This window comes from Pristis pectinata, chromosome 3, assembly GCF_009764475.1.
Source record: "Pristis pectinata isolate sPriPec2 chromosome 3, sPriPec2.1.pri, whole genome shotgun sequence".
NCBI lineage: Eukaryota > Metazoa > Chordata > Chondrichthyes > Rhinopristiformes > Pristidae > Pristis > Pristis pectinata.
Window position 1 is genome coordinate 45,994,144 of NC_067407.1, and position 18,892 is coordinate 46,013,035.

Genomic DNA, 18,892 nt, shown 5'->3' on the forward strand with positions numbered 1-18,892 from the left:
GTAGTCCTGATTTTTCAAATGATCAAAGATCAGTTCAAGTATTTTACAGATGTTGGTTGAGGGAGGAATAGTAGTCAAGACACCAAGCGAATCTTCAATTAGTGTCTGTGAGGAAATGAGAATATCCATTTGAATTCTTTGCATAAGCAAAAGGTGTCTCCTATAAGATGCTAATGTGAACTTTCACCTGTACACCGGAGTGTTTATTTTAATTATGTAAAATCAAAAAATGAGGCTGGGAAGTCGCAAGTTCTAACTCACTTAATGATTTACAAAGCTGACTCACAAAAAAACCATTCATTATCCCTCATCACTTAGTTGGAAATGCCTGGTTAATTCACTGCATGAAGAATTACTCTATTTGGTTGTCAACACACAAAAGGTTTTAATTTAACCTACTGGTTAATTTCTACAATAACACAGAATTTCACGGCAAAAGTGATCTGCCCATGCTTGCAAATACTCAAAGGTAGTTCCCACTTACCTCATACAAATTCCCAAACAGGGGATATTGCAGTGAGAAGCTTGCTCTACATGTTATTATGAGGCCCTGCACACGGCAAGGAAAGATCAAGCCCTGCCCGCAAAACAGTTGGAATAAAAAAAGAATCCTGTCCCTGTCTTAGCTCACTGTCAAAGCTATCAAAAACTATTATTTCTGGCATATAAAAACTATCCAAAACATAAATAAACTCAAAGAATGAAAAAAAATCTATTAATTGTTTTAGTCCTTTATAGCACTTTTGCTTCTGCACTATTGACTTTTATGTAGTAATAACAACTTACAATCCTTTTATTTCAGCCTCTCAGATGTAATTTAGGGTCAAAACTCTTTGTGCCAAAAGAATTATCCTCGGTCTATCCAAACTTCTCTTATAGTTCTGTTTACTATATAATGCGCTGTGGCTAACCAAGCTGAAACTTATGGGCAGTACTGGCTCATACGAACGGTCGAAAAAAGTTGCACGAGAAAGACAAACGCAATACACATTCATCCAGGAACTTAAGGGGACAGCAGGTGGGCGTAGGGTGATAGTGCATCAAAAATCAAATAATCAACACTATTTCTTTCACCATTGACAAACTTTCACCTTTGTCAGAAATGGATTTATTGGGATTGTCCTACCTGCAAAGTAGTACATGTGCACAAGGGTACAGCTGTTGATATTGCATGCAACACTGCAACACACGGTCATCATTGTTTTCTTCCCTTAAACCACCTGCTCAGATAAAGAAATCAATGTAAGAGGTATCATACATATTCCAAATGAGTACACAATAGCATGAAAGTTTTAACAAAAAGTAATCACTCCTTTTTATGAAGTAGATTAAAACATTCCAGAATAATTCCACATGACCTCTATACTACTTTGGCTGACTTTTAACTCTACTTGCTATAACATTAACATTGACACAGTCTTTAATTAAAAAAATTAGCCACGGTTTGCATTCAGAGTAATGGAGCCATCAGAATTCTAGAAAAAAAATTATTTCTAGAATTCAGCAAAATTTATAGGAACGGTGTTTGAGTATTTATTATATCACTGTTCCAGTTCACCTTCTGTAATTTTTCTTTAAATTTAGCACCAAAACAAAATATCTGCTTCCAAATAAGTATCCCCTTTTATCCTCAATTTTTACTCTTATACAGGGTCTTCCTTGGACATGCATTAATTCCATACAGGAAAAAAGGACAAGTGGCATGTATCTTGACCTGTAGCAAACATCACATGCTATATTTCCACTGAACTGTTGAAAAGAATTCAAATCAACCAAAACAAAGATCTTTTAAAATAAACTTCAACCCAAACTATCAAACTTTTGTTCTTTCACAGAAATACTAAAGGACAAAATACAGTGCCTCCTTAAAATTTAGTAATCATAGGCTGCAGTGCATTCAATATTAATCAATGGCACATTAAACTATGAGTTCACAAGTTTAAACAAATTCTCAACTCTTTGGTAAGAAAACTTGGTTTAATACTCACTTAAAAATATCTCCGTCAAAGTTAAAGAATATTTTTAATGAGGTTTTATAATCCATATAATTAATGATGCATTATGAATTTGATCAGATAAATTAATCCATCTTATTTGTCAACTGTAGTATGCAGCTTTGAGGTATTCCACTACAGTTCCCAAGACCAAGTAGCTAACTTTCAAAACCATCCCATCCGGATGCATCGTGGCTTGGTATGGCAACTGCTCTGCCGAGTCCGCAAGAAACTGCAAAGAGTTGTGGACACAGCTCAGCGCGTCACGAAAGCCAGCTTCCCCTCCATGGACTCTTCTCACTGCCTTTGGTAAAGCAGCCAACATAATCAAAGACCCCTCCCACCTTCTACTCTCCCAATGGCATGAAGGCAGGTACCTCCAGACTCAAGGACAGCTTCTATCCCGCTGTTATAAGACTATTGAATGGTCCCCTAGTACAATAAAATGGATTCTTGACCTGACAATCGACCTTGTTGTGGCTTTGCACCTTATTGTCTGCGTGCACTTTCTCTGCAACTGTAACACTCGATTTTGCATTCCATTATTGCTTTTCCCTTGTACTACCTCGATGTACTGATGTGATGAAATAATCTGTATGGATGGCATGCAAAACAAAGTTTTTCACTGTACCTCCGTACATGTGACAATAATAAACCAATTTACGAATTTACAATCTGCTGCAGTGGGTTGAGCAGAATCTGTGGATAGAAAGGAATTGTCGAGGTTTCAGGTCAAAACCCTGCATCAGGACTTTCAAAAGATCTTGTCATGGCTATCCATAATGTAGCAACATTAAACTATCCATTTAGTTTTAACTACAAATGACAATTTACTATTGTCAAAATTATTCTTGAACTGTAAACTCTGTTGTCTCCCTGAATGGTTGACAAGAATCTAGCTCTGAACTCCAAGATGAGACAAAGACGACAAAGACAATTTTTGACTAAATCTACACTACATTAGCATCGAGGAAAAGCAAATTTTACTTATATTTTGGGATAATGGCATCACTGACAATACCAATGTTTATTGACCATCCCTAAAAGCCCTTGCAAGCCACCTTCCTTGATCGCTGTAGGTTTTCTGGTGAAGGCACTCCTGCAACACTGCTGGGGAGGGAGTTTCAGGATTTGGGCCCAACAGCAATAAAGGAATAACAATATACTACTTTCACATGAGGAGAAGATCCTGCGGTTGATGCATCTCTAAATGCCTGCTGCCTTTGTCCTTCTTGGTGATTGATGTCACAGGCATGGGAGATGCTTCTGGAGCAGGAGGGTAAAATAAATATTCAGAGTGGTGAATGGAGACAAATCAAACTGGCTGCTTTGCACTGGAAGGTGTCAAGCTCCTTCAGTTTTGTTGAAGCTGCACCCATCCAGGCAATTGGAGAGAATTTAACTACACTGCTGAGTTGTGCCTTGTAGAGGGTGGAAAGGATTTGAGATGTCTGTATGTCAGTTGCTCTCCACAAGTTATCCAGCTCTTGTAATCACAGTATCTGTGTGGCTGGCCCAGCTCCTTTTCTGATTACCAGGGTGTTAATGACTTGGGGCCTGGCGATGGTAAAGCAACTGAATGTCAAGGGCAAGTAGTTAGACTTTCACTTGTTGTAGGTGGTTTTTGCCTGACACTTCTGTGGCGCGAGTGCTTCATGTTATTTATCAGCCTTAATGTCTAAGTCCTGCTGCAGGCACAAACTGCTTCATTTGCTGAGGAGCTGCAAATGAAATTCAACATGTGCAATCAGCGAACATCTCCACTTCCGACTTTATTTTGGATGGAAGATCTGATAAAGCAGCCGAAGATCGTTAGCCTTAGGAACTCTTTCAGCGATATCCTGGGGATGAGGTGATGACAATGACAACCATCCCCCTTTGTCATAGAGTCGTAGGGGCCCCTACAGCTCGGGAAGAGGCCCTTTGGCTCACTACGTCCGTGCTGACCGACAAACACTCATTTACACCAATCCCATTTTTTATTCTCCCATCATTCCTGTTAACTTGCCCAGATCCTCTCACTCACCCACACACGAGAGGCAATTTATCGTGGTCAGTGAACATCAACACACAAGTCTTCGGGACATGGGAGGAAATGGGAGCACCCGGAGAAAACCCATGTGGTCATAGGGAAAATGTGCACACTCCTCGCAGACAATACCAAAGGTCAGGAATGAACAAGGGTCACTGGGGCTGTGAGGCAGCAACTCTACAACGCTACTGTGCCACCACTAGGCAAGGTACGACTCCAGCCACTTGTATCTGCCTCCAGACGCTCATTGATTTCAGTTTTACCAAGGCTGTTTGATGTCACAATCATTCAAATGCAGCCTTGATGTCAAGAGTAGTCACTCTGATCTCAACTCTGGAATTCACATCATTGGTCCTTGTTTGGACCAAAGCTGTGATGAGCTTAGTGGTTCTGGCAAAGACCAAATTGGGCACCAGTCAGCAGGTTAATGGTGACTAAGTGCCAGTGATTGCACCAAACATGCCTCCCATCACGTTGCTGCTGATTGAGAGCAGACTGATTGGATGGTAATTCACAAAGAGGATATACCTGGGCAATTTCCCACATTGTTGGGTAGACGTTAATGTCATAGCTGTACTGGACAGCTTGGCGACAGGTGCACCTAGTTCTGGATCACAAGTCTTCAAGTGAAGGTGTTGCCTGTTCCCATAGACTTTGCTGCGTCCAGCTCTCAGCAGTTTAGAGCTATAGTGTCATATGGCACGGAAACAAGCCCTTTGGCACAACTCGTCCATGCTGACCGTGGTGCCCAGCAAGCTAGGCCCATTTGCCCACATTTGGTCCATATCCCTCTAAACCCTCCTATCCACGTACTTATCCAGATGTCTTCTGAATGCTGTTATTGTACCTGTCTCAACCACAAGTTTCAACGAGTTTATTAATATCACTGGGAGGGAATCAAATTCACCAAAGATTATCCTACATGAATAGTAAGGATCTCAAGAGGAACCCAAGATGGATAATCCACTAAGCACTTCTGGTTAAATATGGTTGCAACTACTTCAGCTTTGTCTGTAGCAGTCACTTGCCGAGCTCTGCAGTCATTGAGGATGGGATGTCACCTCCTCCTGTTAACTGTTTAATTGCCCTCCAACATTCACAACTAAATGTGACAAGACTGTTGTGTTTCAGCTGATTCATTGGCTACAAGATCATTTACCCTCATCATTGCTGCATAGCAAACATATGGTGCTCTGACGCAGCTACATCTGACCATCTTTATTTTAGCGTACCTGGTGCTTTTCTGCATTCCTCATTGAGCCAGGGTTGATCCACCGGCTTGACAGTAATGATTGAGTGAAGGTTACCCTGGAGCAAGAGGTTGGATTGTCTTGGTGCACATTTCTGCTGTTCCCAAGAGTTCACAGCCTCTCATGTATGCTTACTTTTGAACCGCCAGATCATTCTGAGTCCATCCCATTTAGCACAATTCCTGGGTGAAATGGGATAGACACCGTGAACACAGGACATACTGTGCAGTGCTCACTTTTACCATCATTATCATGGACAGATGCATCTGTCACAGACAGATGGGCAAGGACAAGATTGAGCAGGCCCCAATCCAGAAGATATATCCTTCCAGAAAGGGGACCGTTTTTGTTGTCCCCTTTCTGTAACCACCACCCCCCCATCCACTCAGCCCCACATCACCCATCTTCATTTCCCTCCCTCTCCTGGTTCCATCCACCCACTGCACACACACAGTTCACCCACAGATTCTTCATCCACCTGCCCCCTCCCCCAATCCCATCTGGTTCCATCTGCCATTCACCTCTCCCCTAAGGGTTCCCATTCTCATCTCCTTTACTTATCATAGTCCAGCTCTGGTAGCCCTTTGTGTTCCTGCTTATGTCCTTCCAGCAGCTGTCTCCAATCTTCCACACTCCCCTCCCGCCACCTTGCTCCATCTGCCTCTCCATACTTTTCCACCCTCTCTTTTTATCTGCCTTCATCTATTATTCAACTGCCACCATCTCCCACCTCCCCCCCCACCCCACCCCAATCCTCCCCTCCCCAACCTGCCCATCAGTTTATATCCCTCCTCAGTCCACCAATCGCCTCAAATTCCAGTCTCACTACTCCCCATCTCCTCTGTATACTGGCCGTATCCCCTCTTCACTTTCAGTCCTTATGCAGGATTTTGAGCCGAAATGTCGGCAATTGCTTTCCTCCCACAGATGCTGCTCGACCCGCTACTTTCCTCTAGCACATTGCTTTTTGCTCCAAATTCCAGCATCTGCAGTCTTATCAGCCTGCATCTCAGCTGGTTTTGGCCAATTGTGGAATTTCCAAGCCAGTCTTGGTTGTGGCCATTGAAGTGCCCCCACCTCAGTACATTTTGCAGTCTTGCTCCTTTCAGTAGTGTTCAACATGGAGGAGCACTAATTCATCATGAATGGCAGTAGGTAGTAACTTGGAGGAGGTTCTATCAATCTAGTTTGACCAGATGCATAAAATTTCATGGGGTCTGGACTCAATCACTCCCTCTTCACTGTGCCAGCTCATTTTCATAGGTCTGCCCTGTAAATGGGACAATACCTATTTGGCAATTTGGAGTCAAAGAGTTACATGGCACAGAAACAGGCCCATCCATGCTGACCAAAGTGCCTTCCTGAGCTCGCCCCACTTGCCTGCATTTGGTCTACATCGCTCTAAACCTTCCCTATCCATGAACTTGTCGAAATGTCTTTTAAACATTGTAATTGTAGCCACTTCTACCACCCTCTGCAGCTTGCTCCATATACCCATCACCCTCTGTGTGGAAAAACTTGCCCCTCAGGTCCCCTTTAAATCTTACCCCCTCACCTTAAACCTGCATCCTCTAGTTTGAGACTCCCCTAGCCCAGGAAAAAGACTGACCATCCAGCTAATTTGTGCTCCTCATGATTTTATAAACCTCTAATGAGGTCACCCCTCAGTCCCAGCCTCTTCAATCTCTCCTCACAACTCAGATGGGACCAGGCTCAGTTGATCACAGTTCAAATTTATTGTCACATACATGTACAGGGACAATGAAAAACTTACTTGCTGCAGCAACATAGGCACATAGCATTAAAGACACCATTCACAAGAGAAACAAACTGCATAAAAGTTATACAAGAAAGAACACAGAACAAAAAAAAACAGCAAAGTCCATTGAAATGCAAAGTGGTCATATAGTGTTGCTATAATGAGGTAGTGATTAAGGTTGTGCAACTTTGTTCAAACACAGAATGGTTGAAGGGAAGTGGCTGTTCTTGTGGTGGTTTGGGACTTCAGGCTTCTGTACCTCCTACCCGAGAGTAGCTGCAAGAAGATGGCATGGCCCGGATCTTTGATAACAGATGCTGCCTTCTTGAGGCAGCACCTCAGGTAGATACTCATGATAGCGGGGAAGGATGTGCCCGTGATGTATTGGGCCAAGTCTACCACTCTCTGCAGCTTCTTACATTCCTGCGCAATCAAATTGCTGTACCAGACCATGGATGCAACCAGTGAGGATACTTTCAGCAGTACATCCGAAGTTTGTTAGAGTGTTCAGTGACATGCTGAACCTCCTTAATGTTCTAAGTAGAGATGCTGGCGCACTTTCCTTGTGATTGCATCAATGTGCTGGGCCCGGGACAGGTCATCCGATATTTTAATGCCCAGGAACTTAAAGCTGCTGACCCACTCTACCACCAATCCACCAATGTAGATGAACATGTTCGCCCTCTTTCCCCTCCCTGAAGTCAACAATCAGTTCTTTAGTTTTACTGACATTGAGTGAGAGGTTGTCGTTGTGACACCACTCAACTGGGTGTTCTCTCTTGTTCCTGTACGCTGACTGATCTCAAGCACTCCAGCCCCAGCAACATTCTCATGAATCTTTTTTGCACACTAATTTAATCACATCCTTCCTATAGCATGGTGACCAGAATGTCACAATATTTCAGGTACAGTCTCACCAATGATACAGCTATAATATGTTGTCCCAACTCTTATACTCAATGCCCCATCCAATGAAGGAAAGCACATCATACATCTTCTTCACCACTTTCTTTACCTGTGTTGCCACTTTCAGGGAACTATGTAATTTTAACCCTAATCTGTTATACAACACTCCCCAGGGCACTGTCATTTACTGTGCAAGTCCTGCCCTGGTTTATCTAATCAAAATACTTCACCTTGCATTTCTCCAAATCCATTCTTTTCTCCACTGCCATTCCTTTGTCCACTTCCCAGTTCATCTAGATCATGCTGTAATTTTACACGTTCTTCACTGTCCACCATACCACCAATTTTAGCGTCATCACAAGTTTATTTATCATGCCAACTGCATTCTAATCCAAATCACTAATATATATTACAAACAATAGAGACCCCTGTGGTACAGCACTGGTCACAGGCCTCCAATCTGAAAAACAACTCTCCATTGCAACCTTCCGATTCCTTCCACCAAGCCAATATTGAATCCAACTTGCTAGCTCAACCTGGGTCCCACGTGATCTCACCTTCCAGTCTACCATGTGGGACCCTGTCAAAAGCCTTTCTAAGGTCCATCCTCTTCGTCATCTCTTCAAAAAAAAACTATCAGATTCATGTGACATGATTTCCCACACCCAAAGCCATACTGACTATCCCTCAGTTCTTGCCTTTCCAAATGCACATAGATCCTGTCTCTCAGAGTCCCCTCCAGTAACTTACCCACTACTTACGTTGGGCTCATTGACTCTGGCTTACCCTTGCAGCCCTTCTTAAATAAGCACAACATTAGCTATCTTCCAGTCTTCTGGTATCTCACCTGTGTGCAAGGAAGATACAAAAAAATCTCTGCCAGGGCCCCAGCAATTTCTTCCTTTGCTTCCCACCACATCCCCTTTTTGTCCTCCTGACTTCCTTCTTAAGTGTACTCTTATATCGCTTCTACTCCTTACGGGACTTGCTTGATCCCGGCTGCCTATACCTGACATATGTCTTTTCCTTTTCCCTGACCAGAGCCTCAATCCCTCTCCAGCCAGGGTTCCATAATCCTGCCAGCCTTGCCCTTCACTCTAACAGGAAGATGTTGACTCTAAACTCTCCTTATCTCACTTTTAAAGGACTCCCACTTGCCAGATGTTTGTTTACCCATTAACAGCCTATCCCAATAAACCCTCGCAAGTTCTTGTCTAATGCCATCAAAATTGGCCTTGCCCCAATACAGGGCTTATAGACCAGTCCTCTCTCTTTCCATAACTATTCTAAAATAGAATTATGGTCTCCGTTCCCAAAGTACTCCCCCACTGACAGTTCAGTCACTTGCCCAGCCTCATCTCCCAAGAGGAAGTCCAACGTGTTGTCTGTACGGTATAATTCTCCAAGTACAACTACGTCAGGTTGTTGTTTATCTATGTTGTCTGTGGGACAGCTTTGCAATGTCTTAATTTGGTGCCTAGGTTGATACTATATATGACCAGTCGTGTAACTCAGGGATCTGTTCTGGGACCCTTGCTCTTTGTGGTTTTTATAAACGACCTGGATGAGGAAGTGGAGGGATAGGTTAGTAAGTTTGCAGATGACACAAAGGTTGGAGGTGTTGTGGATAGTATAGAGGGCTGTCAGAGGTTGCAGCAGGACATAGATAGGATGCAAAGTTGGGCTGAGAAGTGGCAGATGGAGTTCAACCTCAGTAAGTGTGAAGTTTTTCATTTTGGTAGGTCAAATATGATGGCAGAGTATAGTATTAATGGTAGGACTCTTGGCAGTGTGGAGGATTAGAGGGATCTTGAGGTCAGAGTCCATAGGACGCTCAAAGCAGCTGCACAGGTTGACTCTGGTTAAGAAGGCATATGGTGTATTGTCCTTCATCAATCATGGAATTGAATTTAGGAGCCGAGAGGTAATGTTGCAGCTATATAGGACCCTGGGTCAGGCCCCACTTGGAGTACTGTGCTCGGTTCTGGTCGCCTCACTACAGGAAGGATGTGGAAGCCATAGAAAGGGTGCAGAGGAGATTTACAAGGATGCTGCCTGGATTGGGGAGCATGCCTTATGAAAACAGGTTGCAGGAACTCGGCCTTTTCTCCTTGGAGCGACAGAAGATGAGGGGGAGACCTGACAGAGGTGTATAAGATGATGAGAAGCATTGATTGTGTGGATACTCAGAGGCTTTTTCCCCAGGGCTGAAATGGTTGCCACAAGAGGACATAAGTTTAAGGTGCTGGGGAGTAGGTATAGAGGAGATGTCAGGTGTAAGTTTTTTTTTTTACTCAGAGTGGTGAGTGCGTGGAATTGGCCTGCCGGCAACGGTGGTGGAGGCGGATATGATATGGTCTTTTACAAGACTTTTGGATAGGTACATGGAGCTGAGAAAAATGGGCAAGCCTAGTAATTTCTAAGGTAGGGACATGTTCGGCACAGCTTTGTGGGCCGAAGGGCCTGAATTGTGCTGTAGGTTTTCTATGTTTCTATATTCTGTTTCAAGTTTGAGATTCTGGTACAATCCAGTGGCTTGCCAGGTATTTCAGAGGGCATTTAAAAGTTCAAATGTAACATTAAACATCACTGTATTTATCAAAGAAGTGATTTTCCATGTTGTCATCAAAGGCATGAACACAAAAATACTAATTAAAATCAGTTCCTCTGCCACAGGAAGAATCTTCTTTGTACTAAGAGTTAAGACTCATTCATTAAAAAAACTGAGATGATGCTGCAGTTATGAACATACCCAAGAATTAGAGGTAGGAGTAGGTCATTCGATCCCTCAAGCCTACTCTGCCAATTAATAAAATTTCAGTTGACCTGATGGCAACTTCAACTCTGCATTCCCAACTACTTGCTATGACCTCTAGTTCTTAAAAACATTCAAACGGCTCTACTTCCACCACCTATTGACAATACCCTTGGAGAAAAAATAAACTCACTTTTTATCTGTCTGCAGGAGGCAACTCCTTAATTTTTTAAACAATGATCCTCTAATTCAAGGATCTAGTTGCAGTATGCTCCCTAAGAAATTTTACTTCTTATTCTGGTATTCTGAAGAGCTTTAAATGGCATTTTGAATGGCAGGATTTTTCCATCACTTACTCAATAAAGTGTGTTCAAGTGACCTCTAACACATGCTAGTACTGAGTCATTATTCCTTGATGCTTCAATAATGCAAAAGTCATTCAGTAAAAAGGTCAGGTAAAACATATTAATATGTAACTTTCAAATGTTTAGCTTTTGAGAATTACCCAAGTTTCTAGATAAAGTTAATTTTAATGCTGTTATTTGCTGAAAAGCAACGAACACAAATACAAACTTCCAAATAACATCATTTTTTCTGTAAATGAAACTTTCAAAGTAGATTCTAAATCATTATTGTAAACTGTGAATTCAAGGGACAAAAATGAATGTAAATGGAAGTTAATGTAAAATGAGTGATCTCACTAGCGAATGGCGATCGCCTGTTCAATATTCATTAATGTAGAAATTCAATGGGTACTGTGAAGGATACAACTGATCTGCCTGATGGATAGAGTATTGAATAAAGAATAAATAGAAGTGAAACCAGTCATGGGGGAGGGTGGAGGAGGTTATTACATATTTATGATTGTAGTAATGGCTCACTAATCCCCATAATCAGCTCACTGTTTCAATGGCAGCTTTTGTTCACTGCTATTACATGTTGCATTGGTGGTTCTGGGAACAATTTGACAGAAATATCTCACCAATAATTGGCACATAATAATTACTGCTCACTGGACACCGAGAAATAACAGTAACATCTTGGTGGATGTTTGAATTTTCTTTTCTTGAGCCACAAAATAAATCTTTATCATGAGTACCAAGATCAAAAATAAATTGAATATCAAAAAAGGGAGGATTTTGCAATTGATTTCCTATTATGACATTAAATGGCAAAGAATATGTTCCACTGGCTGCATGAGGAAGATTGCTATAGAGAAACAAAAATTGCTACGAATGAACAAATGCCAAAGATCAATAAAAAAGGCAGACAGACAGAATACAAGAAAATCTTCAAAGTGCTAACTTTTTTTAAACTACAAATAATATTATGCTGTTTTTATTCCCACCTTTCTCTCAGTACCATCTAAACTGGTATGATCTGGTATACAGTGCCTATAGAAGTTTCAATGCTTCCCCCAATCAACCTGACTGCACCCCAACCCTCAGTCCTTTATCTACTTGTTACTCTGATGTTACCAATTAGCAGTATTTAACGTAAAATTTGTAGAATTTGAATGTACATTAATTTCAATAAAGAAAAAGCAATGCTCTGAAATTTAATCCACTTTGCATCTGCACAAATTAATCCTATTCATGGCATACACCAGATAAAGGATGGTATATACTATAATACTATTTCATTACGAAGAACACCAAGCATCAAGTGATCCACTGTCTATCACACTCAATGATGTCAATCCTCACAAGACCACAGTGCAATTAATCCAGATAAAATGACTAAAGGATTTAGCTGCAGTGGAGTTGAGGAGGAAGGAAGAAAAGTGAAGACCAGAAGTGTTACTCTCTTCCATTTTTTCTCAACTAGGCCACAAGCAGTTCCACAGGTCGGCAATGCTGTGCAAAAGTTCCATGGAATCATGGAGTACAAAAGAGACTGGTTTCCATAATACATCCAAAACCAGTGATCTCAGACACTGTATGAATTGAAGTTCATTCACCGCAGTTTCCAAGGATCATCAACCCTCAAAATACTACACTTCTATGGACAATTCTGAGCAACAGCCAAGTTATCTGTCCCTCAAGGCAATAAGTTTGCCTCTTTTCATCAACAAACTGCATGGATTCTCTTGCTTGCAGCCAACATTTAACTTGTCATGTTGTCAGTGGGTCCTTCTTAACCCTTCCAAGATTAGGCAAAAGCTCTGTGCAGTCTCAAGGCTTCTTTGGAGGCTCTGACAAGTTGGAACAGCCCAGTCAGTTGTGGTACAGACAAACCACTGCACACATTCTGCTTGTTGGCCAAACCCAACATCAAACTCCAAGAGCTACATCAGGTCAGAGCGCATCTTCTTGATTTAGAAGACCTGCAAATGCTAACTAACAGGGCTTTCAGGGTGTCATGGCATTCTAGTAATTTGCCCTCCAATAAATTTCTAGAATTGCTGAGATGCCACCCCAGAAAACTGGCAGAGGTTCTGAGGATCATAAAACAGCTGTTATCTCTTAGGATGACAGTATTCATGACCCAACCACTGCTGTTGCCAGCTAACCAACTTGCCCAGAATGTTACCACTTGTGTCCAAGGGGACGTAAATGGGTCAAAATGCTTTAAGAATTCTTGGAGCATGTTATCTTAGCAAGCAGTCTGTCCAGATCCGGAACTGTGGAAGGTCCTGGACAAATTCTGTCTTGGTGCTATCTGTGGAAAGCATTTTACACTAGACTTAAGTCTTCATTCACTAACCATACAAAGCAGGTTAGCATTCATATGGAAGAATTGGCAACTGGTGCTAACTGGCTGGACACAGCTCATTGCTCAAACACTGTGACCACCCAGCCTTTACCTCTTCTGGATGCTTCGACTTTCTGCTCTCAATGACTTGTGAACCGTTTTAAAATTCTCTTAAAATACACATAAAAACTATTCATATAGCCTAAAATAACAAAAAAATTTAAATACTAAATTCAACTAAGAATATTGCATACAAATTGAAAAAAAAAATAGAAAACAACAGAGTTAAATAATTCAAGATTTTCTTCTGCAGGATCAGTGAGCTCATTCAAATGAAAAGGATCACCCTCTGTACAGTGACCAGCCCTGGCATAAAGCTGAGAGGCTGGATGAGAAATACATCTGGCACTTCAATACACCACCACTGGACTCTGAGGAGTCCAGCTGCAGCGCAGAAGAGTTGCATTACCACCTGGTTTCCAGTTTGTTTTAGATCAGGCACAGTACGTACCCGATCTAGGGCAGGCACAGTAGTGTAGCGGTTAGCTCAATCCTATTACAGCACCAGCGACCAGGGTTCAATTCCAGCCACTGTCTGTAAGGAATTTGTATGTTCTCCTCGTGTCTGTGTGGGTTTCCTCCGGGTGCTCCAGTTTCCTCCCACATTCCAAAATTGTACAGATTAGGAAGTTATGGGCATGCTATGTTGGTGCCAGAAGCGTGGTGACACTTGCAGGCTGCCCCCAGAACACTCTACACAAAAGATGTATTTCACTGTGTTTCAATGTACATGTGACTAATAAAGATATCTTATCTCTGCAATTTTTTGAGCATATGCAGAAATCTACACCAAACCGAACTGCAAGCAGTTGATAAATGGAAGTTCCTTTCAGAATGGCTGGCTGTCAGTCAACTTTATTTGGGTCCAATGCTTGCTGAGCAAATGTTCAAGGCGCACATTTCAAAGATCTGATTAAGTGGTCAACTACACTGATTGACCCATACTGCTCATGCAGTTGTGTGGTAGCCGCTCTAAAAATGGCAAACACTCTGGACCTGGACCCACTGCAATTTGCTACCGCCACAACAGGTCCACAGTGGACATGATCTCATTGGCTTTTCAATCAGCTATGGAGTACCTAGGCAACAGCAAAACATGCATCAAGTTGCTGTTTATTGACTACAGCTCAGTATTCAACACAATCATCTCCTCAGTATAAATCAACAAGCTTCAAAACCTGGGCCTCTGTACCTCTATCTGCACTAGATCCTCGACTTCCTGATCGGGAGACCACAGTGCGGATCAACAATAACATCTCCTCCTTGCTGACAATCAACACAGGTGTACCTCAAAGATGTGTACTTAGCCCACTGCTCTACTCTCTTCACACTCATGACTGTGTGGCTAGGCACAGCTCAAATGCCATCTATAAATTCGCCAGTGTCGTTGGCGGAATCTCAGATGGCGATGAGGAGGCACACAGGAGCGAGATAGATCAGCTGGTTGAGTGGTGTCACAACAACAACCTCGCACTCAACATCACCAAGACCAAGGAATTGATTGTGGCCTTAGGAAGGGGAAGGGGAAGTCAGGAAAACACACACCAGTCTTCATTGAGGGGTCAGCGGTGGAAGGGTGAGCAGTTTCAAGTTCTTGGGCATCAACATCTCAGAGGATCTATCTTGGGCCCAACACATCGATGCAATGAAGAAAAGCATGCCAATGCTCTACTTCATTAGGAGTTGAGGAGATTTGGTATGTCACCAAAGACTCTTGCAAATTTCTATATATGTACAGTGGAGAGCATTCTGACTGGTTGCATCACTGCCTGGTATGGATGCTCCAATGTGCAAGATTGAAAGAGGTTGCAGAGGGTTGGAGACTCAGCCAGCTCCATCAGGGTCACAACCCTCCCTGCCATCAAGGATATCTTCAAGAGGCGGTGCCTCAAGAAGGCAGCATCCATCATTAAGGACCCTCACCTTCCGGGACATGCTGAGTTACTCCCATCAAGGTGGTGTACAGGAGCCTGAAGACCCACACTCAATGTTTCAGGAACAGCTTCTTCCCTTCCGCCAGATTTCTGAACAGTCCATGAACACCATCTCGTTATTCCTCTTCTGTACTATTTATTTTTGTAACTTATAGTAATTTTTATGTCTTACACTGTACTGCTGCCACAAAACAACAAATTTCACAACTTATGTCAGCGACAATAAACCTGATTCTGATGCACTCTGGCTGCCGAGACAATGGAAACAATATGGTCTACTCGATCTGTAGTTGTTGCAAATGATTGGCTAATATCTTGTTCACCAAGATAGAGGAAAGTATGCTTATGAGTGTCTCAGTTATGTGCCTACAATATTTGAAATTTGGGAGTGTGTGTAAGCTGCACAAAGTGTATTTAAGTGTTAGAGTAGTGGTAACTGTGAGAGAGTGTGGTGGGGCATATGAATGTCAGGTACTAGCCATAATTTGAAATTATTGTTGAGCAAGTGGGGGGTGGGGGGGGTCCAGCATGGAATAGCATGCAAGTGTATCAACAATTGTTGAGAGATCAGATTTGTAGATGAAGTGATCTTGATCCCAAATGGAGAACAACATTTCTGCAATTGACCTAATTAGCCATCCCCTGCTAACTGTACTTCATAACAGATCTCAAGTTCTTCCTGCATAATTGAACTTGATGGAAAAGGTTGCAGCGGAAAGAAATCCCCCAAGTCTTTTAAGTGTTTTAAGTCACATTAATGAAATATATAGTTCAATTCCCCAGCATATGCTTTTGTCAGTAAGCAAGACGAAAGAAAACAGGTTCCTTTCATCATCTCACGATGTACTATCCAACCAACAAGATTATATTTTAAAACATGGTCACTGCTGTACAAAATGGAACACAGATACTGTAAACTATTGTCTACTTCATGGTTCCTTAAGCCATTACAAATGTTCCTTGCAAACTTCTGCCACCTACAGTAATTATTATATATTACCACTGCATACTGGTATAAATTCAGCTCCTTCTCATTTGTTCTAAATGAATGGAATCAACAAAATATTTTTCATCATTTATACTGCCCTTGATTCAACAGTTAATGAAATAAAATGCAACTGCCAATAAAAATAAAATTTAAAACTATCTGAAGCTTAATCACTCTTACTGGCTATTTTCAACAACCTAACAACTAATAACTGATAACTAAAGTAACTGTATTGTGCAATGAAGCAAACATACAAAAATCATAGTTCCCTCACCACTGGTTAGATGTGTGTATACTTACTTTAAAGTGAAACCAAACAGATTTTTAAACGAGAGAAGTAGACAAATCAACCTTGCCCAATCGCTGGGCAATTAGTTACAGACACAAGATTATTTGTGAATGATAACAAATGAAAATATACAGCTATTAATAAATATTGCATTAACATTTTAAAGAAATTAACTATTTTTAATTACAACATTTCAAACCACGTGCCGACTATCCAACAATTTCTGCCCAATAATCGCTTGCAATGGCACGTCAGGCAAGAACACAATTTGGCCTGTTTTTTTTCTCCTTCACTTCCAAGTAATCTATCAGTTAACATCATCTTCGCTCATACATTAACAATGCCTACTGAGCAAGGTATTGGAATGTGACCAGTTTCTATAGATCCCCATACCAACAGTACTCAAAATGCTTTAGATGAGGAAAAAAAGATAAAAACTGACAGGAAATGAACGTTATACAAAATGTGACAGAGCAGTGACATAAAAACAGTGAATGGGACAGTGATGGAGTAACAAGAATAAAATGGTAAAATTGAAATGACAAACTTTATTGAAATGTGGCCTTTTCTAATTTTTGGCTTTGGTAACTGAGTAAACTGGATTATAATAAACTGCAATCCAAACCTGAAATGTCTTTTTCTTTCTTATTCACTGATGCCCCAGAGATATCTGTCAGTCAGATGCAAAGATAATACTGTTACTTACAGAACTTTTGAGCTGCCTGTTGCATGGATTGGCCCCATACATGCGGATGCCGACTTTTGAAGCAGGAATAAACAAAGTGTACAGCAGGTACAGCTTTGCGATTAACACCTCCAGATAGCTTTCCACTCTTTAAGGAATCCAGTTCCTGTAGAACTACCCATGGGATCACTATAATTGGGAAACCAACATCTGTAATTGGAGAAATATAATTATACAATGACACAATTATACAACACACTGCAAACCATCCTCAATAATTTAAAGGAAATTCTCCTACAATGTCCATATGGTTGAAAGAATCAATGGGAGTGGCATCTATCCCATGTATGCAGAGAACTACTGCAAGAGTGGTTATTGTACTAACAAATATTACACCATAAACTTCTGACTATTGCATCTTAAGTTTCCCACAGCAGCAGACAGATTTATTGATTTAACATACAACTCTTCCAATAGAGTAGCTGCTCACAAACCTCCACAATTTACTCAAAGCTTTCAGAGTTTTGAACCAATAAAAAGTGTAAGACTTCCTAACCACAATCAGACCCAAAATAAAACATCCGTTGTGCATATGCCATCACTATTTCAATCACAAAACACATGCTGATGACCTACACAATTATTTTCAAATATACAATTTTAATCTAAATATTGAATTGCAAATGCTATCAATTAAAATAAAATTTTAATGTGCAAAATATAGTGTACAGTGTGGTCAGAACAAAAAAATTCTCATTGAGAATTCAAGTATTTATTATACATTATTAAGTTGGTATCACATACCTTTGATTGAAGCCTGCATTAAAATTTTTTGATTTCCAAATTGGACTAACCATCTACTATTTCCAAATGCTTTAAAAAAAAGGACCCAACCTTGATGCTCTAGCTCAAGAGTTCATTAACTATAACAAAAGATTTTCATGTCCCTCACTCTGAAGTCATGGACACCAGTTTTATTTTTAGATATTTTCACAATGAATTTGTATTTACTAACCTGATACTCCATGGTCCTTCAAATTCACAATAAAGTTAAGGTGACTGATAAAAATATTGGTATCCAACACAAGGAGAATGTCAGGCTGGGAAGTGGCTTCGGCTAGACAAACAGAAACATAATTTAGAAACAAAAGAAAATCAGGTAATGCTTCTCTGAGTTAATGGTAAACCACCAGTTACAGCATGTTCAAAATATTTCAGTTTGCATTTTGCATTTCGCATTTCTTTATATTCTCCAAGACCATACACCTAGACAAGAACCAACTGTAGACATCTCTACCATTAGCGCCCTGCAATAGTCAGTATAGAATCAAGTCCCATTCAAGGTGAATCCTCATCGCACCAGTAATCTCAACACAAATGTAGCCAAAATTTCCTCAAAAGCTCCCTTTAATTTAGAACAAGTTAATTTTCAATCAACTCAATTATTTACATCAGGGTTACAAGTAAACACCAGAAACTGGGACCATGAGAGCCCAATAATAAAAAAAAAATCAGCTAACCATGTGGCATAATCTCTTAAAACTTC

At 41.1% G+C, this 18,892-nt stretch overlaps 1 protein-coding gene across 2 annotated transcripts in view; it reads right to left on the bottom strand.

Moving 5' to 3' along the window:
• The window catches only part of swt1 (SWT1 RNA endoribonuclease homolog), a 103,525-nt gene that overhangs the window by 60,411 nt on the left and 24,222 nt on the right, over nt 1-18,892 (bottom strand). The window contains exons 8-10 of one of the 2 annotated variants that reach the window (XM_052012846.1): nt 18,362-18,463; nt 17,368-17,556; nt 1,127-1,220 (exon numbers count right to left, since the gene is read on the bottom strand). In XM_052012846.1, coding sequence (XP_051868806.1) covers nt 1,127-1,220; nt 17,368-17,556; nt 18,362-18,463 — 385 coding nt within the window. The remainder of the gene's footprint in view (nt 1-1,126; nt 1,221-17,367; nt 17,557-18,361; nt 18,464-18,892) is intronic. The other variant, XM_052012848.1, reaches the window with a different exon arrangement.